This window comes from Poecile atricapillus, chromosome 1, assembly GCF_030490865.1.
Source record: "Poecile atricapillus isolate bPoeAtr1 chromosome 1, bPoeAtr1.hap1, whole genome shotgun sequence".
In the NCBI taxonomy this organism is placed as follows: Eukaryota; Metazoa; Chordata; class Aves; order Passeriformes; family Paridae; genus Poecile; species Poecile atricapillus.
The window spans coordinates 125,563,689-125,589,250 of NC_081249.1; the positions used below are offsets into that span (position 1 = coordinate 125,563,689).

Consider the following 25,562-nt stretch of genomic DNA (forward strand, 5'->3'; position numbering starts at 1 on the left):
GCAATTTAAAAATAAAAACAGTAGCCTAGGTTTATGGGACAACTTAATGGTGTTCTCTAATGATAAAAATAAGCATGTATTAGTGCATAAGAGTAAGGGGGGAGATAGGATTCTGGCAGAAAAGCAAAGGACTGAGAATCAGACTGTGTGCTTGGCTTTGGCACATATTTATGGTCGAGTGAATAACTTGTCCTCCTTGTGTCACACCTCACTGGGCAGAGGTGGGAGCTGTGGTCTAGTCCTGTCTTCCAAGCAACCCAAACCTCTGTCTCCCAGCAGAGGCCCTCCTCCCTGGACTGCTGAACATCCTAGTTGGAAGGACTTTCTCCATCATTCTCCTGAGTGGAGCTCTCCCATTTAAAGGGTCGTGGATACAAACCTAGAGACAGGGAGAGAAAACCCTTCTTTTCCAGCCATCTGACATGGGGATGAATCTCTGTGCCAGAGGTGACAGATTAGCCAAAAACTGTTCAATGTAAAACAGAAACAGAACCTGCAAAACAGGGAGTGGTAACCAGGATGAGTAACCTATTCTGTCACCTGGAGTAATGCTTTCTGCTCCAGCCCAATGATTTATTAATGATTACACATAAATTAAACAGGAGAAGTTGCAGAAGCACACCTTAAGCCAGAAAAGACTATTTGGTTGGTTTGTTGGTCCAGGTGACATCTTCTCAGGCACATGAAAGAACTACACCAGCTCTCCCATCTGCTGGGGAGTGATCTCAAGGGTCCTGATGGTGTATTTTATTACAAGAAAGAGATGGCAAGCTGTTAGGGCATATTATGAATAAAGCTGGTCACTGCTGCACTTTGTCACAAATGTTTGTGTTCTTGTAGTGTGGGGTGGGTAGGTAGATGGGTATGAGGAGCTGCACATGGGGTCAGCAAATCCAGCCCATTCCCACCCTTTGCCATCAACAGGCTGCCCTGGAAGCTGTGCACCAGTTATTGGATCATTCTTCAGCCAGTCACTGGCATAACCCATGTAAACAGATAAAAAAAATGACAAAAACAATGAAAACAATCACCATTCCAAAAGAGGGTATGGGAATGGGTGGCAGGGTTGTGTTAGCCCAAAGTTACACTCCTAATTTGTCTAGTCAGCCATCTAGCCTCTATTTTTTAATTAAATGTTTGTGCCAAGAGCACCTAAGCATTTAGAAAAAGTTTTATCAGCCACCTGACTTTTGCTTTGGTGCCCAAGAGACTTGCTAGAAGTGTATGGAAAACATGCCAGACCTGGATTAAATTCCAAGTCTCCCTAGTTCCAGTCTAGTTCTTTAACTGCAAGACCTCCTGCCTCATTGCCAAAAGTTTTATTGTACCCCTTGTCCCTAATATGTGTCAAAGTCATGTTTTCTTGAGAAAAGCATTCATTCATGTTATTACATGTGGCAAATTAACTTCCTTTTGTAGAAAGAAAACCTGGGTTTTACTGGTTCCCCTGAAATTGAACAAACTCGGTGTCCTTGTGCAGCCTGAGTCTCTCTTGACTGAGACCTCCTCATGTGATGCCACCTGCGTTATTGTGTGTCGCCCTGAAAACTCAGCTTCTGAGCTTGCTAACATAGTTTTCTAAAGACTTTCCCAGGACAGTAACTGTAAACATAGATATGTGCACATTCTTTCTGTTACACGTCTTGTGATGGACATCTCTCATGGCCAGTGCAGTGAGAAAGTGTTATCCTGACCACCCAATCTCTGGCTGTGGTCAGGAGCCTATAAATCCTAGAGGGAAAATAAACTTTCTCTTCTTTTCACCACACCTCGACCTGTGTCCGTGTGATCTATTCATCTTCAGCGGCAACAATTGTGGGCTTAATTGCAACACTTTTTTTGTTGTTAGTTGCACTTATTTCCTCTTGAGCATGTCATATTGCCCTGGTGTGTTTCATTTTTCCAGACTTAACACAGTGATCCTGAAGACAACAGAGACTGAAAGCTTTCTGAAATTTTTCTTAAATTACATTGCATAATCTCTTGAAATTAAGTCAATTCAAATGTAAGTTTAATTCAGCACCTTCCACTTACCTGATTCCTAGTGTACAAAAAAAAATTGCTTCAGTTAAGTACTTAAGATGACATTTACTTGGTCCTGAATATCACACTACTGTGTGTAAAATTCTCTGTAGTCTTTAAAAACTTTAATCACTTCCTTTTGGTGAGGGATAGATTTCTTAGGCGTATAAAAGCTTTAAAGTGGGACCCACCAAGAAATTTGTTCCAAACTCCACAGCTGTCCTCAGTGCTTCTTTGTACCTCTTGATAAGTAAAGGGTTTCTTACTTGGAAAGAGTTTAAAAATTATCAGGGACGGTTGTTGCTGTTGTTTTATTAGCTCTAATTAAGTGAAGGCAGGGAAACACCAGTAAATAAGCAATTCTCAATGCTTCTGAGGAGATCTTTTTAAATGAGCAAGAGGGTTAGCAGGGTCTTTTCCTGCTTTCTGCTGATCCTGAACAGTTAAGCTCACTAGGCTGAAACTAGACTACCAGACAGAGAAAAGTTATCCAAATTTGTTGCATAACTGTTTAAAAGTAATATATACATTACTGTTAGTCATTCCATGGCATTAGATCCTGCAGCTACATTTCCATTAATTGTTATTCCATGGGCACATTCTCTTTCTTGATACACTTTTTTGGCAGTAGCGTTTCTTTCTAACAGTATTTTAGTGTTTAGATGGCAAGCTACATTTTATCTCTATAATGTTTAATTTAATAAGGTAAAATGTGATTATTTGGTTTAATTGGAGCATGTAAGAACTCTGTGTGTATGCACTTTTGATACTCACTTTTAAACACGTGCTTATATCCATTGATTTATAAATATTTGAGGTATATTTATGCAAATTTGATATACTAGCAATGCGAGGCATTATAGATCATTTGCAAGAGTGTTGTAGTGTGAATTCACATTTAGGTAGTGAGCAGCATTCATTAAATGTCCGTGCTTCAGCTGTGTGCTTGCAGGGTGGTATTTTTTCCTGGAAGGCTTAGCTATTAAATCCACTGTAAAACACTGCAGAGTTCTATCTCAGCCTTTTTAAGTGATCACTTGACTCCGGTGGCTGTTTGGTATGGAAGCTATAGTCAAAATATGTCTGTTTAAAACAGATGTAGTCATTAGGAGGCCCTCCAAACTGTGCTTCTCAGCTTCCTCTAAGTCAAACTTCTTCTAGGTCAAACCATCTCCTAGGCAGGTTCAGAGACAGATGATTATCCCATTTCCCCACGTCAAGCGTTGACGAGGGGCTAGTGCCACAAAAATAGGACTCATTACTTAGTTATCAGACAAGTTTATTGCCATTCATGCTCCTCATTCTGTCTCACTTGTGCTATTTAAATGTGCAGCTAAAAATAAATATTAGTCCTTGCTTATCCATAGGCATGGTAAGGAATGTTGCTGGCCCGAATGCTGCCAGGGTTAGTTTTGGACGGCTCTTTGCTTCACCACATCGCAACAGTCCGGACAGAAAGCCACAGGGAAGGTCCTTGGGGCCACTGTGACCTGAGAGAAGCTGAATGCCAGTGCCCAGGGTGAATTTAACCATGGTGTGATGAGCAGGAGGAGTGGGCTGTAATAATCTTCTGCGAGAGAGAGAGAAAGAGCAGAGCCTGAGCAGGGCTTGCCAGCAGCAGCAAAGATTGCTTTCCAGACTGCCCCAACCATGACCTCAGGACAGGGATTTCTGACTGACCCTGAGCCATGAAGCATTAAAAACCTAACAAAATGATCCACTGGGCTCTCACTTCCTGACCTCCCTGTGAGCACAGAAGCTTTTCTAGCTCTCACTGAGAGAATGATATCGCTTCTGTAGTTATCTTTACAGCTTTCAAACTGAGTTTCTCACCTGCTTAAAGAGAGCTGTGGCAACCACTATCCTTCCTTCCGGTTATTTTCTTGTTTTAGCCCCTGCACTTCTGTCATTTGCTGATGGGCCAGAATAAAGTGAAATTACCCATGCAACATTTCAGTTGTCTTTTCCTAATTTGTCATTTTGTTCAGATATCCAACACGTTCTTTAGGACTAGGGGAGTTGCTGCCATTGTGTACAGAGTAGACAGAAAAGTTTTTCATGGGGAATGTACTTGGTGGTCTACAAGAGGAAAATCTCCCAGTCTCTCAGACCCTGTCACAGAAAGCACCTCCTCTAAGTGTCTGGCATCACAAGGGAACAAAGGCAGGAGCTATGGGTTTGGATATAAGTCTGGGTAGAGTTGAGTCATCTTCCCAAGGCACCTCTGTGGGAAAAGCTCTACATGATACAAACAGGTGCTGCCACCTGCAAACAGGTGCTACAGGCATATTCCTGGTGCTACAGGGCAGGGTCTGAAGAGCATTCTCCGTCACCAAGTGAAGCAAGCAGTGTGTCTTGAAGCCAAAGCAACCACTGCAGAAGAGTTTCAGTGGTGAGGCAATTTGGGTCGCATCCCTGTGTTGACTCTAGAGTTCGTCGGCATCCCCCTGCTGCTTGCATGCTGCCCATATCACAGTTATTCTGTGCTGCTGGAGTGTGGAACATTGCAATCAGCCCCTGGATGCTTCTAAATTAAGGCAGATCATCTTTGCCTCCTAAGAAACCTCCAGAACCCAGATGCAGCCGTAAAGCTGCTATCAAATGCAAGCTGGCTGGAGTTCAGAATTGGGGCCAATATTTTTAACAGCATGAAATTTTGTTGTAGGCCCTCTGGAAGGATTCTGTATCTGAAACATTGAACTGGAGTGAAATCAAGACTGAAGTCCCCTGTGTGGAAAAACAGGTGAAAAAAAGGTTATCTACCTTTGAGAAGGGGGATGCATCTCTCACAAGTATTACAGAGGGAGTCTGATGACATTAATTTGAAGGAGACGTATCTTTAATTTGAAGGAGGTGTATCTTTCTTTACTGTTGGATTATATCCACAAATGCATTATAATGTCATGACCTCTTCTGTCTGAGTTGACATCAGTGGAACATACCAACCATACCAATCTCTCATCAACATAATCAGAAAATCAGTTGATATTTTATGTTAGTAATTAAATCCTAAGCTCTACCCACTTTGTAAGGGCCTGAACTTCTACATGTACTTTCATACTGCCACTGGTGGCTTTTTGTTTGCATTACAGCAGCCTGAGAGCAAACGAAAGGCAAGATCCAAGATAGGAAGGCAAATTGGTTTTGCAAACATGGCAAAGAAAGTGTGTGAAATCAAATGCCAATATTAATGCGAGACATCTGCTCTCTGTTCCAGTTCTGAGCGAAGTAATCCAGTCCTAATTATACACTGCTGTGTCCTCTACCAGTTAAAGAGAATGGTGCAGCCATTCTTAGAATTGGTGTATAAATTTCTTTTTGGATCTGATAGATACATTAGATGCAGGGGAGGCTTTTCATTTTTTGGCTGTCAGTTGCTCTGGGTAGCACAAAGAGAGGGGAGGAGAAAGGTTGCAGCAGGAAAAGATCAAAACCTTCCAAAAAGGACTCTGCTCCTGGAATAAAAATTTTTCCTAGAGAACTTTCCTTGCAGACCTCAATCAATACTATTCTCATCTGAGTGCACATATTATTCATTAAGAAATATTGGCAAGAGGTACACTATAGCGTATGCCTTCATTAGAGCCTCCACCTGCCTACTTTTATCAGAACATCTTCCCTAACTTTCATCTTCATTTAACTTGTTTCTCTCTTTGGATTCAGAGAGAAGTCTTGTAATTTCACAGGATGGATTTATTTCAAAACAAACAAACACCAAAATATTAATCTTTTCAGTTTGTGTATGTGTTTTCTCATCTCACACATTAATGAATCAAGAAGATAATCACCATTAGATTCAGATTGAACTGGATGCTGATGAATTCAAGTGCAAAACACAGCCCAGTGCAGAGGAGCAACAGACCCTCCCTGACACGGGAATAGCTGGGATTCCTCTGTTGTGTGTTCAGCTGCCACACCATATTCTTTGTGTGCACCTACAGCTCCTGTGCCAGCAGCCATTTTCCTATGGGATCAACATTTTTAGGTGATATGTCGTTAGAATGACGTTGTGAAGACCTGGTAAATGTCATCCATGCCAAGTAGAGGCAGAGGGAAACACAAACATAGGGGACACTGGAAGTGTCTTAGGGTATTGTTATCACAAAGCAACGTGAGCCTGACATTGCATTTTATCTTTTCAATTCATGTGTTTCCATCTCCAACTATTCTGTGTCAATTTTGCCAGAAAAAGCCTCATTAGTGCATGGCAGTGAAGAAAGAAGCTATCTTACTGAAGAAGGGCACTGGGATTTTTGGACAATATGTTGTGGTCTAGCTCCACGTCTGCGACCCCAGTGTGCTGCTGCAGTTTAAAGAAGAGCTGATAGTAAGAGATTATGAAAAGGCAGCTCCATGGCTGCGTCTCTGTTCACCCATCTCACATTTGATTAGTCTCTGCTTGACATCAGGCTGGGAGCAATAAGCTCTGATCATAACCAAGTATGTGGCAACAAGCCCGAGAGCTCCATGTGTCACTCCAGAAGCAGGCACTGTCTCACTGGATTCCCCCGTGAAACAACTGAGGCAGACATTGTCTCACAGCCAGATTTGTCTCTCAGGTCTATCTACTGCACCCACCAAGGTGAGGAGTAAAAGGCAGGACTATCTGCAGGACAACACTGCAGTAGCAATGAACCTTGAAGTAGAGAAGAATATACAGAAAAGTCAATTATTGATCCAAATGAAAGTGAGGTACATTATGAAAATACTGTCACTGGAGTTTATTCATAAGTTTGGACATGTCTTTTTGTTGAGGTGTGTGTATTAAGGATTCACTTCCACTTTAAAGAAACTGCACAGGCACAGCTGTGTGAAGAGGTAGCAGAGTCAGAGTCCATGTATTGGTTTGCTCAGGAAGATTGGGCTAAAGGTGCATTCCTGAACTTTTGCTGAACTTCAGTTAGATATGGATTGAAATCTTACATCACTCTTGAGACCTGATGGACCATACAAATGGAAGTACACATCTCACTTGAGCCTGGGAGGGTTCTGAGACGTGGAAGGAGGCTTCTATTGGGAAAGCATCTCCTCTATTTATGCTTCTCCCAGGTAAATCCAGCCTGTCCCAGCTCCTAAAGCTGTTGTTCACTTGCCAGTATTGGTGCTGAGGAGCCACTGGCAGATCTGCAGATCTGCAGCATGTCACACCCAACCTCACCTCCCAGCAGTTTGTAGCCATTCACAAAACCTTCCTGATACCAGTTTCCCGTGTGGAAAGAAATTTAATGGATTCCATGGCAGCTGAGCTGTTCTGGACATGAGACGTGCAGAATCTGCCCATTAAACTTCTTCTGAAACAAGAAACAGCCCAAAAATTTAGGTCTTTGTACTTTTATTTTTGAGAAAAAAAAAAAAATGCATTTTTAAAAATAATTTTTTAATTTTTTGCTATGGAGAGCAGCAGCAAAACTTCTGAATAACTAATTTATCCACTGTAAATTTCTCTAAATGTCATTACAGATTGTGAAGCCTAATGGCTTAAAGTTCCAGCCTTATATCACAGTAGCAAAGAACTCATTCTCTACATGTGTTATTTTTGAAGCTTTGCCATTTTCTTCTATTAAAGGAAATGCTGTATTTTTAATACAAAATTTTCTTTATTAAGGGATAGCCTATATTTGTGAAAAATTTAACATTCATTTCACATAAAACATAGTAACGGAATGGAGTGATTTATTTTCACAATGCATAGGCAGAGAAGTAGAGCAAGGCAGAGTTTAGAAATAATTGAGGTCTGTAGATCTCAGGTATGTATTTAAGTGGTCTTTTGAACTGTCACCCATGTTGTGTGTGAACATAACTTTTCAGAGCACTTGTGATTTTCCTCTGTTACAGGGCTGCTGAATTGTGGTACGAGGTCAGGCCCGTGGTCACTCTCTTCTGACACCAGCAAGGTAGGTGCAAGTGATTCTGAAATGGGTAAAAATACAGAGATGCTTTGTGGCTAATTTAGTACAGACCTGCGCAAATTGTCTTGGTTATTTGTGTGAATTCAAGAAATAAAACCCATGTGTCAAACTGGCAGACAGAAGTCTCATCTGCTGAGAAATCTGACTTTGAGAACAACTGCTAAATTCACCATTTGCAGGGTAGTCTTTGGTACAGCCTGGTGCTGCTTCACTGTGGGATTCTGACTGGCACACGCGACTTAATCACCTTCACTTTTATTTTGATTTTTTTTTTTAATCCTGTCAGCTGAAAGATAAAATAAATAACATATTAACCTCCCTGATGAAGCTTTATAATTCCCAACACTGAAACATTAACCAAGTCCTTAATTAAGAGAGACTGAAAGTAGAAGAATGCTTTTATGTCATTAGCTGGTTTTTGCTCCAGTCATCTGCCTCATTCAAGCATAGGATAATATGAAACCTCACGGGTCTGCTAAAGGCTTGACTTAAGTATATTGCGGACTTGGCAATTTAATAAGAATGGGGTGTTGTACTTAAGAAACTTCATTTTCTCTTGCTTGTGCTCAAGAAAAAAGGAAAAAAGTATGAGCAGCTAGTGAGCAAGAGCCTCAAGTTAGACCCAGAGGTCTGAGCCCAAGCCCTGGCCGCACAAAGGTGTGTTTATTCCTGCATGCCTCTTCCCTCACGCACTAGGAAGAGCAGGAATTAGTATTAGACCAGAAACTTTCCTATGCAGAGCACAGCTGTTCCCTTTTTTCTGTAGTTTCTGCAGTCTGGAGTGTGATGGCTCCTCAGAGCTGCCTAGCCAGGGAGCAGGTGAGACACCATAATTGAATGAAAACCAGCGCACATCAGTGATGAAGTGGCACCTCAGCAACGGTGTTGTCTGGTCCTCCTCCAGCAGCGAGCTGTTTTAGTGCTTTGTTCCAGAGAACAGAGGGTTGGGGAGCTGAGGTTTATTCCTAGACACTGATCTGTGTCAACTTTTCCCAATAACTTGTTATGGGGCCGGTTGCCCACACAAGTGCTTTTTAAAGGAGTAATCTAGCTGTTCCTCTCTAGTGTCAAGGTACTAAAAAAACTAAGTGTGGTAAAATTCTTTGTATGAGACTTTTAATCTGCTGGGTGAAGTAGGCTCAAAAATTACTGAAAGTTTCTCACTCCTCTGAAATTACTCACTGAGCAGATATAATGGAAACAAACGCAGGACAATGCTTCACCACACTAGAAAAAGTAATTTACTTAGAGTGGGGACCTTTACGCTGGGGTTTGTCTCTTCACCTTATTAAAGTTGTAAACCTAAAAATCCCCATGACTCCAACTGCAGGATTGCAGCAGACTGTTCAAACTGCAGGATGTGTGTTTGGCAATGAAATGTTTTGGTAGTTTTGGCATTATTTTTCTGCCCTTGTGTGACGCACTCCCATGCGCCTACAGAAGTGCAAAATTCTCTCTTCCTTTTTCCCTCCAGGTCATTTTCATGCCCAGTGACCCCATCTTTGCTGGCTCAAGCACAAACACCCTTTCTGAAGAACGATACCAAAGTCGGCCTGTGTTTCCTCAGTTTCTTCCTGTTCTACCCTTGGCATCCCAACAGTGACCTCGAGCTCCAGTGCATGCAGACAAACTTCTGCCACTCAGGAAGTCTGTGCTTAGATCAAACCACTCCATCCCTGTGGCAAACTCAGAATTAAGGCTCAAGAACTACATACCAAGATCTTGAAATTCTGGCTTTGCACCCAAAAGTCTCCTTGGCCACAGTGAGACGGAATGGGCTCAAGGACCAAAAGCACGCTTAGAAATGTGCTGCTGCACTATGTTCTCCAAGAATCAGTATTTTTCAAGTGCTGCTGTGCTCTTTCAAAGGAGGAAAAAAAAAACCAAAGAAGATTCATGGAGTTAGAAGGACCAAGTTCCTGTGGGTGCAGTATGTGCCACAGAGTGGAAATTAAAAACCAGAGAATTAACAGGGTTTGTTGTGTTACAAAGCTGAAAGCGTTTTTATCCTTATATGTGTGTACTCACAGAAAAACATACTGCACTAATGAAACACAACTTCATGTTCTCAGTCATATTTATTGTTTGTTGCCAAGCAGCCTTAGCTCTGGGTTTGTTTGGTTTATTGTGGGGGTGAAGAGGAGGTGTTTGTGGGGTTTGTGACCCCCTTGGCTATAGGTGATGTGTACAAGGTGTGCCTTAAAGAGAGTGGGTAGAGTTGCCAAACAGGCAAGTTTAATAATGGGTATCTTGACAGGGGGGAATGTGAAGATGGGGAACTGAGGACATGACAGTTCCCACGAGATGATGTACAGCATTATGCCCCCCTAAAATCTATCAAAAATTATCTGTCTCCCCTCAAGGGGAACCAGCCTGAAGAAAAGTCAAAAAAAAGGCAACATGGTGGGACCTAAATAAAAGCTAATAGATGAGCTGAGCTAATATTAGTTTCCTGATATATAAAGCCAAATGGATTAATGGATCAGCTCATGCATTGCCTAAGGAAACAAAAAGAAAATCTTCAATACTTCTGTTCACATTGAGGACATGAACAATACAGTAGGTCTTTAGAAAGTAAAAACCTAATTTGGGGGAATCAATTACTACTTCTTTTTTTCTTACCTTTTTTTTTTTTTTTCTTTTTTTTAAATTTAAAGGAAGTTCACAGAGAGGTAAAACTTGGGTAACATGCCAGCCAGAAGTCATGCGTCTCAGACACCACAATGATGGTCGATCTCGGTTTGCATCAGTCTTGCCCGGGCTCTTTTTAGCATTCCAGCTTCAGCTAATGGAAATCAAGCCCATTATGGTAAACGTAGGAAGCAAGTACATTAATAGTGGGCACTGACATTAATTCAAATGGTAAACAATTCAGAACTGTTCCCAGTACATACTAGATTATGTATCATCTTACCTGCTGCTTCAGAGGGTTACGCTTTTCACAGGTTTTTAAAACACAGAAGATTGTCTGCCGCAGACTTTTCTGCTTTAGCAAACTGTTTTCAAATTCTGCTTTGCTCCCTATCAGTCCCAAGTACTTTTTGGTTTTGAAGGCGAGCACTTTCACTCCAGAGCTGACACCATCGCAATGCCAATCTGTTCCTTACTTTAAAAACAGAGAGGCAGACAGGGCAAGTTTAGCAAAGGCGAGATGTGGGGGAAAATCTATCACGAAGGTAGAAAGAAAAATTGAGCTTATTTATACAGTAACACGTGCGTTAGAGTAATGCCTCCCTTCCTCGGCTATGCGCTCCCCCATCTTCTCTCTCACACACGTATATACACACACACTTTAACTGTGCTTTTGTGTTTTGTCAGAATTAATGAGAAAAGTTCCCTTGCCCTAGGGGTAATTAGTGTCCTTGGAGTTAAATAAGCTAATACTTAGACACCTCTGGCACAGGCAATTATGTTTGTGTATTGAATAATTGATTCAAAGAGGGGGGGAAGGGGCTGCTAATCAGATCTGAGCATAATGAATTGATTTAATTAACAGGGGAATCTGAGGGTCCCTGGGAAATGTGTGCATTTATTCAGCAGCAGGAGAGAGTGCAAAGCACATAAATTGAGAGAGAGAGCGAGCGAGCGAGGCAGGCGGCAAGTGCTTTTGCTTTCAGTGATAGGTTCACATCTTTCCTCCCTCCCACCCCCCCTTCCTTTGAATATAATTTTAGATTTAGAGTGAAATCAAGAGAAAAGCACTTTAGAAGCCTGGAAAGCTCTTGCAGTAGCAACAGCGAAGGGGAGAGAGGTTGTGAGCGATCACACGCGATTACATTAAGACAATTTTTGACAGCGCAGGTTGGGCAAGGACGGAGCAGGGGGAGCAGCCCCCGATATCGGTCCTCCCTTACCTTTTTCCTCTCTCCCCCCATCCGCTTCCCTTCTTCTTTGATCCCTAAACTGGCACTCGAGCTGCGGCGGCGGGGCCGGGGGCGAGGCGGCTGCTGCAGGAGCGCGGCTCCAGCTCTCCGCCGCCCAGCGCGGCCGTAGCCCGCCCGCAGCCCGGCTCCAAACTCGCGTCCCGGGGCAGCGCCGGGGCGGCCGCGCCGCTGCCCCCGCCTCGGCAGCGCCCCGGTGCCCGGCCCGGCGCCTCGCCCGCCCCGGAGCCGAGAGCGGCGGCTGGAGGGGGAGCGCCCCAAGGAGCCGGAGCGGCGGCGGCGGCGGCCGCCCTCGGCGCCCGGGACAATGGTGCTGGACAAGGAGGACGGTAGGTGGGATCGGGGCGCGGGGGCCGCCGCTCCCGCCCGGGCGGGGAGGCAGGGCCGGGGGGCCGGGGGAAGGTGGCGGGGCCGGGGGAGCTGCCCCGCACCGCGGCACGGCGCTGCTGCCCGGCCCGTCCCGCTCCGCTCCCCTCACAAAGGGGGCCGGGGGCGGCCGGGGGCGCTCTCCGCGGTGGCCGGGCCGGGCGGCGCGGCGGGGACGCGGCAGCGGCTGGCAGCGGCCCCGCTGCGCTCTGCGGCCGGCCGGGGAGGGTCTGACACCGCGGCCGCCGCACCGGGCCGCCATCAGCCGCGGTGGCCTCGGCGTGGGTCCCTGCCGGGCCAGCTCCGCCGGCTCCCGAGGCCGCGGGTGCCCGAACGCCGCCCCGCGCTCCCACTGCGGGCTGGGCGGCCCTGCCTGCTTGTGTAAAGGGCCACAGAACGTCCCTGTGTCGGGCTGGCGGGGGCTTCAACTCGGAAAAGTGGATGCCAGGCTCAAGAGACAAGTGGGAGATGCTCTTCGCTGTTTTCTTTTTTTTTTTTTTTGTTTTCCCCTCCTTCCCCTCTTTTCCTCCCCCTTCCCCTTTTCTTTTGATCCGGAGTTTCTGCCTCAGAACGGGGAGAGCCTGCCCGCCGCGACACCGCCGAGTGGGACGGGGCACGAAGAGCGCTCCGGGCTGGCGTGTGGGAGGGGGCCGGAGCGCTGACAAGCACAAGGTTAAATGCTCGCTGCCCCAGAGAGGTGCGTGGGGAGGGAGCTCGCTCCTGCACGCTCGTCACATGCCTCCGGGCCCTCGGAGAATCCGCTCCCAGCAGCTCTTTTTCCTCCAGTTTCTTGAAGCCCTCTGAAGCAAACTGATGTAGTGTTATTAATGGGGTCTAGTGCTCCAGTGGAAAGCGCGTGTGTTGGGGAAGAGGGAATGAACTTATCTAACTGGTCAGAGAGAAGAGTAGAAAGACTTTTCCCATCCCTCGCCCCCCTGTGCACTTAGGTTAAAAGGTTAAGTAATGACCGAGCTATTAAACACGAGTAATTTTTTACTGGTGTGTGGAACAGGGTTTGTGTTTCTCCCGCACCTCACTTTCAGGGGTAACCTGCGTTGCGAGAGTCCCCTCAATTTTGCTCAGCTGCTGGAGGAAAAGGGAGGAAGGGCTCTTAACATCTCTATTAATACCCCTTAATAATAATAATAACCGGGTGATGTCTTCATCCCGGTGACTCTGTCGGGGGGTGCCTGCCAGCCCGTATCTTTCCGTGTGATTGACAGGCTGCCAGCAGGATGCTGTCTCCGTTGCAGGGGCGAGAGGCACAGGTGAGCTGCGAGGAGAGACCGAGATCTGAAGAGGGTTTCCTAATAGGGGTGTTTGGGCTCTTTCAAGTGTCTCAGATGTACTCATTAAACACGAGGAGCTCAGGGCTGGCCTGACAGTGCTGTAAGGAAATGAAACTAGAACCCTTGATTATCCAGACAGTTCTCAACAGCCTCTTTCCAGGAGATTTCATGAGTGGCTGTGTATAAAAGGGAATAATGGTGGTGGATGGGAGAGGTAAAGAGGAAATTAGTGCGGGGTGCACTTAAAAAAGGAGCAAAGTAGGAAACAAACCCCTGATGAGAGGAATGCGAACATCAGAGCAACAAGGTGCGGTAATGCCTGGGAATCTCCTGTGCTGTTGATGGAGTAGTTATACTCAAGGAGATATTATGGTCACTTTTAACAATGCACTGGAGAAATGAGGGACAGAAGGTGAGACTCAGAGAAGAAACTCTTTTTATGAAGAGGTCATTTTACCTTTGTAAGTTTCTTTCTGCCTGATTCAAATGGGCTCCACTTGCCTGCTCATCTGTGAATGTTAAAAGGGGATGCTGGACCTGCATAGGTTACAAATGGACTAAAATGGAAGCTTTTGCTAACTAAACCAACTCCTTTTGAAATCAAGCTTGAATGAGCTTGTTAATAAAAAATGGGTCTGTTTTACTCCCATAAATGGGCCTTTTTTTTCTCCTTTTATTTTTCTTTTTCCCAGAAGCCGGTCTGATTTTTACCATCTAAAAATCCACACGGTGTGGCTACTGTCCAGTTCTCCCCTTGATTTAAATGGCTTTGCCATGTAGAGTTTTTCTTTGAGGGGTTCTCTTTTGAGGTCTCTGGCAGCGCTGGGGGTATTCATAGTTATTACTGCATAGAGAAGGCAGGATTTCAGGATTACACCTCCCAGAAGTCCTTGTGCATCTCAAGGAGGACACTTGCTGCCTTGTAGATGTGTGCCCCTTGCTTTTGCATCCCTAAAGGCTACTTGGGAAGCTGGGCCATGGCCATTGGCCTCAGAGGCAGCTGCCCACTCTTGCAGCTCGGGGCCTTAGGGCTGTGTGCCAGCCCCAATGTGACGCCAGGATTGTCCCAGCGGCGCGATAACTGCGGGTTTGTGTTTCCACCCCGGGTTTCTGAGCAAAAAGCTTCCTTGGCAAGCACGCTCCATGGTGCCAAGAAGTAGTAGAGAGACTCAATAATACTTTTCTGTGGGTCTTCACAGATATCATTGAGGATGAAGGGGCAGACTGAAAAAATAACAACAATAATAATGTTTCTGACTTGATGCGTTGTGGCATCGCGTCAAGTTTTGTCAGGGAGGTAACAGCATTTTGTATGTTTGAAGTGACATAATATAACTTGACTGATGCAACATGACTTGATATTAGAAAATACTGGTTCACTGTGGAACTTTGGCAGGTATCTTCCCCGAACAAATGTTAGGAACTGAGAGAAGAGGGAAAACGTTAGGAACTGAGAGAGTGGTGGGGGAGAGAGAGGTTGAGAGAGAAAAACTTCAAGGCCCGCATTTTAGTCAGTTCCACTGTGTAAATCACTGCAGAATTTGCTGTGGGCAAGCCATCCTACGCACCGTGCAGCGCATTTATAAATTTCGAGATAATGAGAGTTAAGATATTTCTCAAATACGTAAATGTTTTGATCGCAAAGACCAGATTTCTGCTTAAAAAAGTAAACTGACATCAGGTAGCATGATTAATTCCAACAGATTGTGTTAATTGTAGTTGACTTAAATTGCTGTACAAATGTGTTGGGGGTTAGAAAACTTTTTTTTTTTTAATTGTTGGTGTGTGAAATGAGTAAGCAGATAAAGTGTTTAAAAAAATCTGTCTGTACAGGGAGTAATCCAGCTTCTGTGACATGATGGAGCAGTAAAGGAATAAAATGCACACTGGTCTGGTACTGCGTATTTTTTGTGAGTGCATTATATCTGCAAGTTTGCTCTGCTGCAGAAGTCAGCCGTGACAGGCAATGGCCAACTTCATTTTTTATCCAAACCTTGCCTTTCTTGTAGTTACCAAATAGTGGAAGTTGAAATGTGCCATGTATTTTGGGGTAAGTCTGTCCTTTTGAAGGTGGCAAGGTTGAAAAGTACACAGACAGAAAGATGGAACATTTTTGGAGTTCACCATCTTCTAATGGAGGCCAGTAGTATATTGAAAGTGTTGAAGTGCCTCAAATCTAGAAAATGCTCTGTTTTTTTAATTTTTGTGTGGATGCTTTTAACTATTAGACTTTAATCTTTGGGATAAAGTCCTCCTCCTTTTTAGCTTGTAACACTTCCTAAAAGAAAATGATTATTTATGGTGGTTGCGCTCTTACGCTAAAAAACATATTCAATGCTTGCAAACTAATCACTAGGAAACAGGAGTTGTTGGAAGCACTAGATGAAAACAGTTCAGTGTAAAACGATACATTTAACATCAAATATTCTCAAGGACTTTTAGGATTAAGTATTGTGAATGAAGGGGGAAGGAAAAGCCACTTCAGCTGGGGATAAGGAATCTAATTAAAAATTGGTATTAAGGATATATAACTTGAGCCCGCTATCATGCTCTTTAGAGTCCTGTTGTATCAGTTGTAAAGGGGAGGAAGAAGTATCATTAAAGCAGAAATGAAATGTTTTCTCAGATTAAAAGACTGAGATGGGTGAAACGGTGCTGTTGATCTTGGTAGCGAAGCGTCTGATCCCTCAGTCCTTGGGAGAGCCATTGGAAACAACAGATGACTTGTCTGAAAAAGGAACAGGAGTTGCAGGACGAAGGATAAAAGATGTGGGCCCCCAACTTATCACTTTTTATTTGAGCATCGATGGCATTTCTGAAAAGTGCAGCAAACCTGTTAAGGGTCTGCATCGCGTTTGATTAGGGAAATTCATTTTAATATCGACCTAGTGAAAATGGAGCTGCGTTCTCCGGAGTACACCCTGAAACTAACACCGTCACGTGAAAACAAACCCAAAATATTTGCTCAGAAAATCAGTATCAAGTTTTAGGTCACCAGAGACGTGTGAAACGGAGCCGGGCAGCGGCGGGGCCGGTGTAAGGCAGCCGGCATCCGCTGCGGAGAGCTGTGAGCCTGTGCGCGCTGCTGTGTGGCGCCAGCCACAGCCCCGCTGGCAGGGAGGGAGCAGCGGCGGAGCATCCCCCGGGCCCGGAGGACAAAGGGGCGGCGGCGCAGGTGGCCCCGCGGCCGGCGGCACCTGGGCGGGGGCCGGGCGGGCTGCAGGTGGTGCTGCTGAGCCGGGGAGCCGCGCTCCGCCAGGAAAGCCCGGCAGGAGCCACAGCGGGGACCCTGCCAAACGCGCGCATTTATTCACAGCAAGTGTGCAGGGCTCGCCAATTGAGAGGCAGAGGCAGCGCTGCTCGGGTTTAGGTATTCTAGCCTCTCTGAATATAATTTCGGATTTAGAGGCGGCTTAAATCCAGAGGGAATACGCTTTATAAGGCTGAAAGCTGTGTGGTTGCAACAGCCAGGGTTATGAGCTATCAAAGGCAATTACATTAAAATAGATTATACTGTGTAAATTGAGCCATTTAGAAGGTGAGAACCAAAGAAACAGCTCCGATCCCCCTTCTTTCTAAATTGCAGTTTTAGTTCCTTGCAATTCTGAGGCACAAAAGTAGGTGAGACTGCTTTTGTATCTGCAAAGTGCTTTATTTCTGAGTGTAATTCTAACTGAGTGCAATCTAGGTTAAAAGCTGGACAACTGGGTAATTAGAGCTCACTTGCTGCTAGAGGACGATCAGCTGTACCGTAGCTCATTTGTGTTCCCAGAGACTTGCTCTCCTCTCCCCTGAGCGGAGGCTGCTGGAGAAGAAGCATCCGTGCCCGGACTTTTCTTGATTGCGGAGATGATGGTGCTGGACAAGGAGGACGGTAGGTGGGCTGAGATTGTGTAAGCCTGTGCTCGGTGTCTTCCGTGTGCTGCGAATGTAGAAATAAGTAGTTTGGAAACAGATGTGCGCTGTGCATTTCAGAGTGTTCTTCTTTGAGCTTCTGATGTTTTTATCTCGTGTAGGTAAAAGCATGCTTGCTCTTTATTTTTTTTTTAATCTCATCTCTGACATGATCGGACAGCCAAGAAGGGTTTACTTCAGTCTCTGTTTGTTGAAGGACGTAGCAGAAACAGCTTGGGTTTTTTCTGTTTTTTAAAATATCTGTGTAGGTTTTTTTTCCCCTGCAAGTTACTCTAATGTATCCATTTTAGCTTGTTTGTTTTAACAGCTTTTATTGTAAATCTAATTTTGAGATTTTTCTTTCCCTTTCATTTGCATGCCATTTAGGTCTCTTTAATGTGCGCCTTTAATATCTATTTCTCACAGCTTTTCTTCATAGCTATAAACATAATGACAATAAGCTAATAAGCCTCTGTGGCAAAAAAAAAAAAAACAAAACCCCACAACCAAAAAGCATCAGTTTATTCTAAGAATTTCCTCCCTTCTTTTAATAGTAGAAGTGGAGGTTCATTTGGGTTGTAATTTTATGAATGAAGCTGAAGGAGAGCTTGACTGATTTTAGGACTTCACATATGCTTATTTTTTTAAGCTGACTAGTCATTATCAAGGGTGCTTAAGGGGAACAAATTGATGTGAGGGATATCAGACAGTGTTAGTTAGCAGCCTGAATGACCTGATGCTGTCTTTTGCACGTTGCCTGCCAGGGTGTGCAACTTAACTGCTCAGTCATCAGTAGTTTCTGGGACGAAGGTGGTAAGTCCGATCACAACTTTTTAATGAGGTTTTTGGTTGGTTTTTTTTTTGTAAGACTGCTTTGTGGCTTAGGTCTTCCCTCATAGCTCATACACAGAAAGCAAGGATTGAAACTGAGGCAGAGCAGAAGGCTTCTGTAGCCATCCACATGGACTTCCATCCATGGCGCTGCTTCTTGCCAAGGACCTCCGCCTTGCTGGCACTTTGTGCATGGAAAGTGGGAACTCCATCTTAACTTTTAACAGCTAGCTTTTCGAGCTATTATCTCCTTATTTCATTCCACCTGTAGAAATGGATGAAGTGGGCTGTGGAATGGATTTCCCTGATCTTTTAAAATTTATTTCAGAAACCTCTTTAACTGTTAAAAAAAGAAGAAAAAGTCATAGGCTGTTGCCATTTGAAAGGAAGAGAAATTACTGAATATTTGTAAGACTGTAGACAGGAAACAGCTTTTCACAGGGAGCAAAAGAGCTTGGAGAAATTGGAAGTTGGGCTTTTTGGCAGTAGCATTGATTTTACTTGAATATATGTATTGCTTTTTAAAATATTTATGAGGAAAATAACTTGTGATTCAAAGTCACTTACTTTCCTGTGTTGGGATCATGCTAACCAGGTTTTGTGACTAGTTCTGAAAGCTCCTCAGTGCTATTAAGTTGAAATTATATGATTTTTATTCCACAACCCATATCTGTCTTCTAGTATTTTACAAGTGAATTAGTAGTGCACTGGAAAATAATTAGGAAGGCTTGACTATTGAAAGACCAGAAGTCTTCTACTAAAGTTTCTCTTCCCTCTTTCCTTGCCTCCAAAAAAAAAGGGAGTATTTTAGACCTAGCATTTTGAGTCATTATAAGTTTGATTTCTAAAATCTCTAAAATTTCTAAATTCTCTCTCTGGCATGTTCACGCATGTAGAATTTGAATCTAGTTTCTGGGATGGCATGTGAGGTTTTGTTTCATGAAGCATTCGGGACAATGAAATAATGTGGGCTTTTCACAAAGACTTGACACCTTTAAAATACGAGACCAAGTAGAAATGCATCATTGTCAGTGCCCCCTGGTATGCAGATTCAATCAGATTTGGACTAAGAGTTGACCAATGTGAGATCAAAGTCCCTGTATTAGTTGTCATGCCCTTCTGAATTTATTCCGTGCTAATTAAGTTGGCATCCCAAAACTGTGAAATAATCTAATTCGTAGGGGGGAAAAAAAAATAAATCCCGGGCTTTCTTTCTGTTAAAATCTCATAAGTTCCTTTGTTAACACAGTAGAACTTTGAAAAAAAATGAGTAGATGTGGAGCATCTGTTAGACATCTTCTAGATCAGCTTTGCAGTTGACTGGACTGTGGATAAAAGACACGTTAAGTGCTTGAGTATTGCTTATGCTGGGAAAACAAATGAAGCTAACAGGGTTTCAAAGGCTTTGAAGCAGTGTCACTCTAAGAGGTGTTCAGTTGTTTTCTTTGGCAATATAAGTTGAAGCAAGCTAGTTTACTTTATTAGAGGCATAAGGCTACTCTTGTAACCTTCCTCTGACTAAGATGAATTTGGCTGACTGACCTTATTTCATTCTGGACCACACGTGTTGTGCTGGGTTTGGGTTTTTGGGGGTTTTTTTCCCCCCCTTAAGATTCATCTCTTTTAAAGGGCGGCAGCATTTTCTGTATTTTGTTAAATCTCCCTTTTCAATTTGTGCCTCCCTACAGAACTATGTTCTGCTATGATGGAGCAATGCAAATCAAGCAGAATAGCCCAAATTAATTCTTCACGTTGGCGGCGGTATGATTGCCTGCATGGAATCAATAATGCATCATAGAGGGATCAAATTTTGGAGTATAATGTGCGAATAATGCTTGACACAAAACAAAAATTCAGTCATCATAATAGCAATTAGGAAAAAGCTGCAGCTTATCCCAGCTGTAATCTCTGCTAACAATGAAGCACAGCCTGGTAATCAGCATGTATGGTATGAAATGCACTAATAGAAATCACGGCTCTTTGTTATGTGTGTGGGGGGTGAAAGTTTCCTTTTCAGCTAACTTGTGCTGTGTTAACCAGACATGGCATCCTTCAACCTAATTGTGGAGTGTGTGTGTACTTGTAAAAACACTGATCAGCTGTGTGTTCCTCCTGATGTTTGCATAGACAGGAGCACCCCAAATCACGGGTCCTTTGTGTTTTCGAGCAGAACTCTGATTAAACAGATCACAAGAGTAGGCTGAGTAAATAACATATCAGAGGACTCCATTAAACATGTACCTTGGTTTTTATATAGAAAGAAAATCTCGTAGTTTCTTTAAAAATGAGAAGAAAACATGGGTACTGAATGGTTGTGTGCATTGGGGTTGGAGAATGCATCTTAGGTTGATGAGAGATATTTAAAGCAATGAATATTAGGTAATTTGAAACTGGATTAGTGGCAGCAGTTGCGTTCCCTGTTGTGTGAGAGCCCATCTTGCCCCACACAGAAGGTAAAAAACCGCAGCATTTGGAATTAGAAAAGCAGAGAAATGGATTGTATAACGTCAGTGACAGGAATTCGTGCCACAGCGCCCTGGCCAGGACAGCAGGGCTGTGGGCTGGCTTCACAAGGCACTGTGCCAGCTGCCATGAGGAGGTACCTATAGATAGGTAGATGGGTATGGAGAGACACCTATCTCCAGCAACACAGGTCCAAGCAATCCTGTTCTGTGGATAAGAAGTCTTTCTATGCACTAAAATACAGCAGGTAGAAATTGTGCCGCGTAGGAAGAAGAGCTGTCCCGTGTGCTGCTGGTATCTTTTGTTTTCCCTTGAGGGGACCTTTCTCAGGTGCACTTGTTGAGGGGTCATGCAGAGAAAGGGAGATGGCACGGTGGCTTTTCCTCACGTGACATGGAATTTAACTTTTCTGTTGCCTAATGTTCCTGAAGCTCGCTCTCTTTTTCCTTTCTATCTCATGTGCCACTCTACCTCAGACCTTATCTGAGGTCCACTAATGTCTAGCTTACCATGCATGAAGAGTCCCTACACATCTTCCCAGACACCAGTCTGTTCAAAAAATGACTGATAAAGGTCACCAAAGACCTTATTTTTGCCGATTTAGCTGAGTTACCTGTCGGGTTTTTGAGGGCTTGATCTTCACACATACGGTTTTGGTGTGGTTTCTGGAGGTTTGGTCTGGCTTTAGTTCATGACACAGCGTCCTTTTGTGACTCAGAAGTACAGTAATGATTAATATATTCACGACGAGGAGATAAAAAGTTGTTGAAAAAGTATTCTAAATAAAATCAGAGCAGATTGGGCAGCAGAACATGAGACTCAGTTTGGCCATAAAGGACCAAAAATCCATTTGGACTGTTTCTCCAAAGCTGCCTGAGTGTGGAGCTAGAGGTAGCTCTTCCTGGAGATTCCTTCTGCCCCTGAAATGGCAAGTATGGAAGCATGGCATAACCACGGGGTAGTAAAGTAATTGCCTAAACCTATTCAAGAAGTGGAGGCTACTGTAGTTGGAGCACTGATAACCAAGATATCCATGTAAAGAAATCCCATCCTAGGGGAAGAAGTGGAAGGAGGTAGCAGGCCTGGTCAGAGAAAACTGCTTTGTATAAGGGTATGGCAGGCAATCAAATAAGTCCTAGTGTTTGTTCAGACTAGATAACTGAAAGACCTGGGTGGGATGTCATCATACTTCATCCCCAGGTACTGCTGACACGTGATAATTGCCTGGTTGACATAACAAGCGTTGAAACAGTGTGAGAACATTTTTCATCTTGGGTAATAAGGCAAAGGAAGCAGCTTGTTTTTGGAAATTGGGTTGCTCTAATTTTGGTTTAATGCAGTAGAAAGTCTACTTGATACCCTGGCAGCAGAACATAATTCGTCTTCTTTGGAGTTAGTGTTAAATTTTATTATCTTTAATAAATACAATGTGAACATGTCAGCCTGTTTGTCATAGCCATTCCAAAAATGCTCTCTTATGGTAGAATCTTCAGAAAAATCCCTTTTAAGAGCAGTGCATTATTAATAAAGTAATCCATTAGGTCTGGTGATAAAGGGTCACAGCAGAGTCTGAAATACGTTTCTGAAATGGTTAAGAAATTTATCATGGTTGGAGGATTAATTGATTTCATTTGTAGGCTTTCTTAAGGTTTTCAGGCGTTGTGTTTAGAGATGGTTTTCTTCTCTTTGGAAATGTGCTTGCTGCTCAGTTTTGCTTCGCTGTCATTAGCATGAGCTATTACATTTCTGCTAAAGGCAAACTGTTCTTTTAGCATTATGACTGATTGCATCTGCGAGGAGTCCTACTTAGGTAAAGAATATGAAAGTTTATGGCAAATAAGGTATTTTACTTGAAATCAATTCAAAATCAGAATAATGGTATCAAGCATTAAGTGTTGCAGTGTAAGAATGAAGAAGGCACTGCAGATGCTGCTAAATGCTGAACTATAAAACTCTAATGGGTCTATATCTTTTAAAAATTGGACAGAATTGTCATCATTTAGAATACATAGATATTGTTTTAAACCCTATAGAAATCACTGCCCCCAACTTCAATAACGTGCGTAACTGTTGCCAGGGAATGATTTATTCAGTGAATGTAGTTCCTATTCACTGAAGACTTGGGGGTGGAGGGAAGGGTGTTTTAAAATGAAAGTTGTTCACTATTAGATTAACATAATTAAACCTATCTGAGCAGAATTCACCACAGCTCCTCTTTTCTTCGCTCTCAGTGTGTGTGTGTGTGTTTTCTCTGTCCTCCAATGGGATGACTCCCAAGCCCAAGTTTCCAGGCACGATGTGGGGTGCTATCCATGCGAACAGATGCTCAACTCTCCAGTGGAAGTTCTTGCAAACTACTTTCTACCAACATTCCATATGGAAGCAGATAATGGATGCTCTTGTCCAAATTTAGAGGGTTTTTAAGTTTCACTGAACATTTTCGAATTCTTTACACCGATATTCAGAGTTCCTTGCGTGCTAATCAAACTCTGAAAGGGCGATTTGGGCAGCGAAAGTATTATTTGCCTTCTTTTTAAACTATTGATATCAACAGTTCTAATTTCTCTTAAAGAAAAAGTGGATGATTGTTGCATATTCATGACTGAACTGCAGAGGACTTGGATCAGAATTAAACAATTAACCCTCTCGCCAACATCCATTTGAGTAGAAGCCAGGGATGTTCCTACTTGGTTTATTATGGATCTGAGATATAGAAATGTATTCCAGAGGACTGTGTTTCTAATAAATAAAAAGGCATAATGAGAATGTAACTGGGAAGGAAGACAAAAGCAGCCATGCTTTAAATTGTTAATGATGGTGCCAGTGGCTGCAGCTTTACCACAGCTGTTTAAATTGATCAGCTAGTGAAAATGTTTTGTTTTGGCATTTTCCCTGCATGTGCAACTCTTTCGAAGGGACTTCTGGAAGCTTTTCAAAGGGGAATCATGATCTTTTTTTAAGCTAGGCTTAGAGCACCAGAGTTTCCAGTATTTGGGAATCCAATATTTAAGGATGCAGTTCAGTTTTCCTTTTGTAAAATTTTTGGCTGATGAGCCATTATTTCCCCTAGATTTCCTCTACCACTTTTTTTCCCCTCCACAAATACTGCAAATTACTCACTACCCATAAAAGCTGAGGCAACAGCACACTTCCTAGCTGTCTTTTTTTTTTTTCCCATCTCTGTTTTACTGATGCTAGCAAGCTTGATCAGAACAGCAGAAAGGGGCTATGTTGATTTGCTATGCATCTTTTGGTCAAGCATCCAGTGTGAAATTGTTCTGTAAAATGTACTTTTTCAGAGGGAACTTGCTCCTAATTTCTTTCCTGGTTGGCTCTATCTTGCAGCTGAAGTGGGCTAAGAAGTATCTCTTTGTCGCTTGTATTCTCTCCTTCTGTTCCAGAGAAATGGGTATATGGTATATGTTTCAAAAAGATGCAATCTCTTTGAGGCAGGTAGGGAGAAGATTGGACTTCTGTGTGTTCACAAATGATGTGGTGGCAATGTCTGGGCAGAGGACTGGCTTGAGCTGGTGAGCCTTGGTGTCTTTTCCAGAACACCTCCTGCCTTGAGCTCATGAGCAGGCCTGCCTGGGACCTTGCATGAAGCCTCTTCCTGGCATTCCTGGTGGCAGGTGACTCCTGGACAGGCCATGCCTTAGATAATGTTGAGCAGCCAGGTTTCTGTGTTAATGTACTTGCAGTGAGGGTGGGCACTGAACATTATTCAGGATCCATTATATATTTATCCTTATACTCCTTTGTGGAAAATGATTTCTGTAAGTACCCTGTTACGGTTATGAAAGCCTAAATAAGCATCAGTCTCAAACCCTTTGACCTGTCTGCACAGAATGGAGATCTGTTTTGAAAAGGACTCCTTTATATCTGTTTTTACTCCATGCCCTTCCATTCATTTGCCTATACAAAGCAATAAAGGGTAAAACCAAAGTAACATAAATTGGTCTGTCTTCCTGAATCCATGTCTCGCTAATGTACCCAGATTAACTCAACTGTAAATTGTCTCCTTTGGATGTCGTGTCTTGCTAAAAGTTTCCTATATGATTCATGATTTGGATTGCTTTTAACAGCTATTGGCTAAGCAATATGGTAAATGTACAAGGTGATGCAATTGGCATTAGTGAGAGGATGCACAGGAGCATGTAATGCAGTCAATACTACATTAACTACTGATGCCCAATTACAGAAACTGGAAGAGTGGCTTTTAGGAGCATTAGGACTTGCAGAAGAGCTGAGATCACCTGCCGCTCCTTGCCTAAAAGCTTCACCCTTTACGTGCTGGGATCAAAGCAAACATTTAGTTGCTATTTTGTCATGTATAACAACGAAGGTATTTCCCCCCTCCCTTTTTTTTTTTTCCCAAAAAGTGTCACACTGATGCTTTTAGCACATGTAAAATCCTATCTCTGTATTCCAAGACTCTACTTCCATCTCCTGGGGCAAGACTTTATTTGAATAAAAACTCTTTAACCACCTCTGCATTTATTGTTTCTCTGAAGCTTACTATTTGAGCTAGTTTTTCTTTTAAAGAAATACTAAGTGATATTTAGAGTGTCCTATTTCAGTGTGCCAGAGTGGGCTCCCCATTGCTCCCCCCAGCTTCTTTCCCTTTTCTAATCTGTGTGTGATTGTTTGTGACCTCACCTGGCTCCAAGTCTCTAAAAAGTGTTTTAAAACACAACCAGATACCACATAAAACAGGATATTTGAGTGTGCAACCTCTCTGCAGTCCACATTCAGATTAAGCACACGTTGTTTCCACCACTGCTTTTAAACCCATTTGCAGTAGATGGCAAAGGACCACATTATACTAAAAACAGTGCATACTTTTAGATTGAACTGTGTGATCACAGCTTCTAAATCTATTTTAAAAATAATGAGCAATGTCACTG

At 43.3% G+C, this 25,562-nt stretch overlaps 1 protein-coding gene across 2 annotated transcripts in view; it reads left to right on the top strand.

Moving 5' to 3' along the window:
* The first annotated feature begins 11,651 nt into the window (after positions 1–11,651).
* The window catches only part of LMO1 (LIM domain only 1), a 60,134-nt gene continuing 46,223 nt past the window's right edge, over positions 11,652–25,562 (top strand). The window contains exons 1-2 of one of the 2 annotated variants that reach the window (XM_058846843.1): positions 11,652–12,141; positions 17,240–17,341. In XM_058846843.1, coding sequence (XP_058702826.1) covers positions 17,317–17,341 — 25 coding nt within the window. In that variant the 5' untranslated portion in view covers positions 11,652–12,141; positions 17,240–17,316. The remainder of the gene's footprint in view (positions 12,142–17,239; positions 17,342–25,562) is intronic. The other variant, XM_058846851.1, reaches the window with a different exon arrangement.